This window comes from Pistacia vera, unplaced genomic scaffold (assembly GCF_008641045.1).
Source record: "Pistacia vera cultivar Batoury unplaced genomic scaffold, PisVer_v2 Contig1149, whole genome shotgun sequence".
NCBI lineage: Eukaryota > Viridiplantae > Streptophyta > Magnoliopsida > Sapindales > Anacardiaceae > Pistacia > Pistacia vera.
Genome location: NW_022195192.1, coordinates 38368 through 42732, shown reverse-complemented (window position 1 = coordinate 42732; position 4365 = coordinate 38368). Strand labels below are relative to the sequence as shown.

Below are 4365 nucleotides of genomic sequence, written 5' to 3'. Positions count from 1 at the left end.
CAGTTTGTATGTGTTTCGACTAATCCTCTGGACCTTGAAGTTAACGATCGGGTAAACCCTCTAGTAGTCATCCCTAATAGCAACCGAAAGTAATACATTCAAGGCTTTTTGAGTAATACACTCAAGAATTTACTATTATTCTACTCGACCGCTTAAGGGTGGTTAGTAGTGACAATTGCTAAGACAGGTCTACAATATTTGTCAAACTTTCAAATGGGATTTAGTCTCCTATTTGTTTGGGTTAAGTTAAATGTGACAATACCAAGATATTATTTAAGAAAGAAGAATATTAGAGCCAATCTTCCTAACTACGAAGAAATCAATTTATCCAAGCCCAAATGGTCTAAATGATTTGGGAGTTTACATATGGTTAATAATAATATCTTAGAAATATATTGTTGGTTTGTATTTTCAAAAAGAAAATATAGTTCGATAATGCACAAGTATATCATTAATCACATACTGTATGTTACCAATTATTATTTCAAGTTGTCAAAGCATCCTTACATGCAATTTGTGTCAGTAACGTTACCGTAAAGAAATTAAAAGATGAGGAATTGCCTAAAACTTATATATTTATTTATTTTTTTTTTTTTTTTTTTTTGGTAAATTTTTATCTTTTTAAATATTATTTAAATATGAAATATAAGCCATTGAACAAGCGGGAAACCGGAAAGGGAGAGAGAGCGAGAGAGAATGGACGATTCAGGAGCGATTCTCAGCCATATTTCTTCCTTCAAGGACATGCTGGATCAGGTACTGCCATTCCTTACATAATTGTACAATTACTCTTTGCCGCAACTCGAATCGAAATCTAGGGCTTCCTTCACTGAAAATTTGAAACAATTTCACTTTTGCTAGATCAATGAAGAAATCGAAGCAAATTTTCAGATCACGGCAGAGATTGAATCTGAGATCGTTAAATGTGCGGAGATCGAAACTGCTTTGGCCCTTAAAGAATCCGAGTTGACCAAGATCCTTTTCATCTCTCAATTTGAAATCGTCGGATTACAGTCCGTTACTGGTAATTTTTCATGATATTCCTTTTTTTTATCACCTAAATATTTGAGAAAAATTTATGGTGATTTCGCAGCATTATTTAATATAATTCTAGAAGTTTCACTAAATTTGTGAAGAAGGTTTATGGAAAACTGTATTTAGTTGAATTATAGGAGCGATGTTTGATATTTGTTAGATCACTCATGCTACTTTACTTGGTTCAGTCGATAAATCAAGTATTTCGAATTTGGTTGTATAAGTTTAAGATTATGCTACAATTCATATTTTATTTTGAATTGATATTCAATGTTATAAGTATGATTTTACATGTCTGTGTTACTAAAACTCGTTAAGCGGAAATGGTAGGATTTTGTATAACTATAACTATAACATAACAACTTTCATTTTAATATTAGGTTTCCGATGAATTTTAGAAACCAATAGGGTCGGTATTTATTTTACTGAAAGTAGGAAGGCAAAATGAAGATTATCCGTGATGCTATGCAAATAACTTATGTACCAATGTATAAATTACTTGTCTTTGGAAGTTTACTGTGTTATTGCTTAAATGGTCATTGAATCATATTTATTTTAATACAACTTAACATATCTTTTTTATCCTGTAAGTATAGCTGATTCAAGGAAGTCAATGAAACATTTGGAGGAGGAATTAAGTAATTTAAGAACAAAGTGGGATGAGATGCTAAAAAGAATGAGCAACAAGCGGTATTGTCAACTATCTTTGTTTAAGTAAAACATTAATAATCAGCTCTGGTTCATATATTGTGCGGAATATCTCATTGCTAATATTTTTTAGTAGTAATAAATGTAGAGGTATCTGTTGATTTTGATGTGCAATTCCCAATTCCTTTTTTATTGGTGAAATTATGCGGTGAAATGATATTACATGTTTGTGCTACTAAAACTCATTATTAAGCGCAGTATTTCTCCCCTGTAACATAACAAGTGTCGTTTTAAATTTTAGTTTTCCAATGAATTTTGAAATTAATAGGATCTATGTTTATTTAACTCAAACTGACGAGGACATATGAAGATTATTGTTGATGTTATGGTAATAACTTATGTGTGAATGTGTGTGTTATCTTTCTTAGAAGTTTACCGCTATTGCTTAATCTCACCTAATCATATCTATTTTATTATGTCTTAACATATTTTTTAATCCTGTACGTTTAGCTAATTCAAAGAAGTAATTGAAATTTTTGGAGGATGAATTAAGTAATTTTAGAACAAAGTGGGATGAGATCCGAAAAAAGAATGAGTAACAAGCGATATTGTCAACTATCTTTGTGTATGAAACTAATAGTGTTCAGCTCTGCTACATATAGGGTTACATGTCTTAGTTCTAAAATGCTTTTGTATTGGATGGTAATACTATGTTCAGGTATCTGCTGATTGTGGTGTGGAATTCCCTGTTTCTCATTGAATTTTTGAAACTATGCAGTGAAATGACACATAAATAATTTACAAGGTTTATATGAACAATTAACGTAGGGCAATGTTAGGTTTCATGTGTGTGCACACAGATATAAATATAATGCATAATCTAAGATCAAATTGATATAATTTCATTGTCCTTTTTACATTTGTAGAACTATACAACCAATTAAAGATTCCCACAAATGGCAAGAGATAATTGCTAAGTTTGGTTTAACAAATATCTGATCCTGACAGTGAAGACTGAATGGTGATTTTACATACAGGGAACGTTTTACCACACTCTGCTTAGAATTTCAGAGGGACAGTGGCAAGGGTAAAAATGATGAGCTGGTAAACTTGTTGTTTGAGAAGGAGAGTCTTGAAAATGAAGTTCGTATGTTGGATGAAAAAATTAACACAATGAAAAATGTGATGCTGGCATTTGAGGAAGAAATCGTTGAAGATCTTCACAAGTCCAATTTTGGTAATTTATTCAGCAAACTTTCATCTTTTAATCAGAAGAGATGATGACATTATTAGAAAAAAACTAATGATGGCATTAAAACGGATTATATGAATCCTTGGCTTCTGAGGTACAATGTTTTGTTAAGTACTGTCTGATGGATGAGGCAAAATAATAAAGTAAATAAAAATATTAATGTCACTTCGGGGCCTTGGGCATTTAATCACTGCACATGACTTTGTTTTTGTATGTATTTCCATAAAACCAATGATACGGTTCTCATCAAAAGGTGTAATTATTTTGGATGAGTTAGAAGAAGGGTATGGAATTTGCATACATAGAATGGTTAACAACAGATAATTTTGTGTTACACGTACGAGAAGTTCTAAATGTTGTTGATTTCAGAAAAAGTTTGTCATGACCTAAATCGTTGGATAATCAACTCTTACCAATATTTATCAACTCTTACCAATATTATCTATATTTTTATACGCAAAATTTTTAGATAATTAGCATGTAGATGCTGCCTGTAGTTTGATACTACATAAGCCATGTAAATGCAAACTCTTCATGTCATTTCTATGCAAAATTTGTACTTTTTCATGGGTCAACTTGGTAGAGCTTTAAATGAATTTTCATACTCATTCTCTGTAGTGCACGCATTATGGATATCCGTTCATGGTAAGAGTAAATAAAGTTTTTCCATTGGTAGGTATCAGGAGTGTCAATCTTGCTAGAGATTTTTATGGTCTTTAATATTCTTGTGGCATTTGTACTGTAGACAGTTACATATCAAACATTAAATATCAGGCTGTTAAATTAGTTTATGGTTTTTCAATTTTCTTGTGGCACTTATACTGTAGATAGTTAGATATCAAACGTCAAGGGTCAGGCCGTTAACCAAGTTTACAATCTTTCAGAATTCTTGTGGCACATACTTGTTGGGTATTAGATATGAAACATAAAGTTCAGGCCATTAAACTTGTGAATGTTACCAGGATTTTTTGCCAAATCTGTTTTTAACCCCATATTGCTATCTGCAGCTCTGCATTTTGAGATACAAAAAGATAAACAAGAGAATGAGAAATTACTGAAGGATATTGGAAATTTGAGGAGTGTGTTGGTTCAGTATTATGATTCATCATGATTACAGTAAGTTCATTTTCTTCGTTTGGATAATTTTATCATAGTTGTTTAAATATATCTTCAGTACATGTAGAGTAATACTGCACAAATTTCTCAGAATATTGCTTAGTGCATGACCTACTTAATAGGATATTGGTTGAGAATTAGGCCAATCTCTTATTCGCTTTAAATCTTGTCCCAATTTTTTTATCTCGAGTGATGTGTTTCCTCTGCAGTGTTGTCTATATCACTTATCACATTATAAATTTATAATATATTAATAAGTTTCATTTAAGATGAAAATTTTATAATAAAACCATATAAATACATTATCTCCTTGT

The 4365-nt window shown here is 31.2% G+C and overlaps 1 protein-coding gene across 1 annotated transcript; it reads left to right on the top strand.

Moving 5' to 3' along the window:
* The first annotated feature begins 683 nt into the window (after positions 1-683).
* LOC116146327 lies at positions 684-4046 on the top strand. Its single transcript, XM_031431742.1, has 5 exons — positions 684-756; positions 862-1024; positions 1632-1725; positions 2721-2920; positions 3898-4046. The coding sequence occupies exons 1-5, from the start codon at positions 697-699 to the stop codon at positions 4044-4046; spliced, it is 666 nt and encodes a 221-aa protein (XP_031287602.1). The 5' UTR covers positions 684-696.
* The last annotated feature ends 319 nt before the right edge of the window (positions 4047-4365 follow it).

Bases quoted from the DNA above. Each gene is read 5' to 3' on its own strand.
- LOC116146327 (XM_031431742.1), top strand. From the start codon at position 697: ATGGACGATTCAGGAGCGATTCTCAGCCATATTTCTTCCTTCAAGGAC. The intron at 1,025-1,631 runs GTAATTTTTCAT...CTGTAAGTATAG, and splicing joins CGGATTACAGTCCGTTACTG to CTGATTCAAGGAAGTCAATG. The intron at 2,921-3,897 runs GTAATTTATTCA...GAATGTTACCAG, and splicing joins TCTTCACAAGTCCAATTTTG to GATTTTTTGCCAAATCTGTT.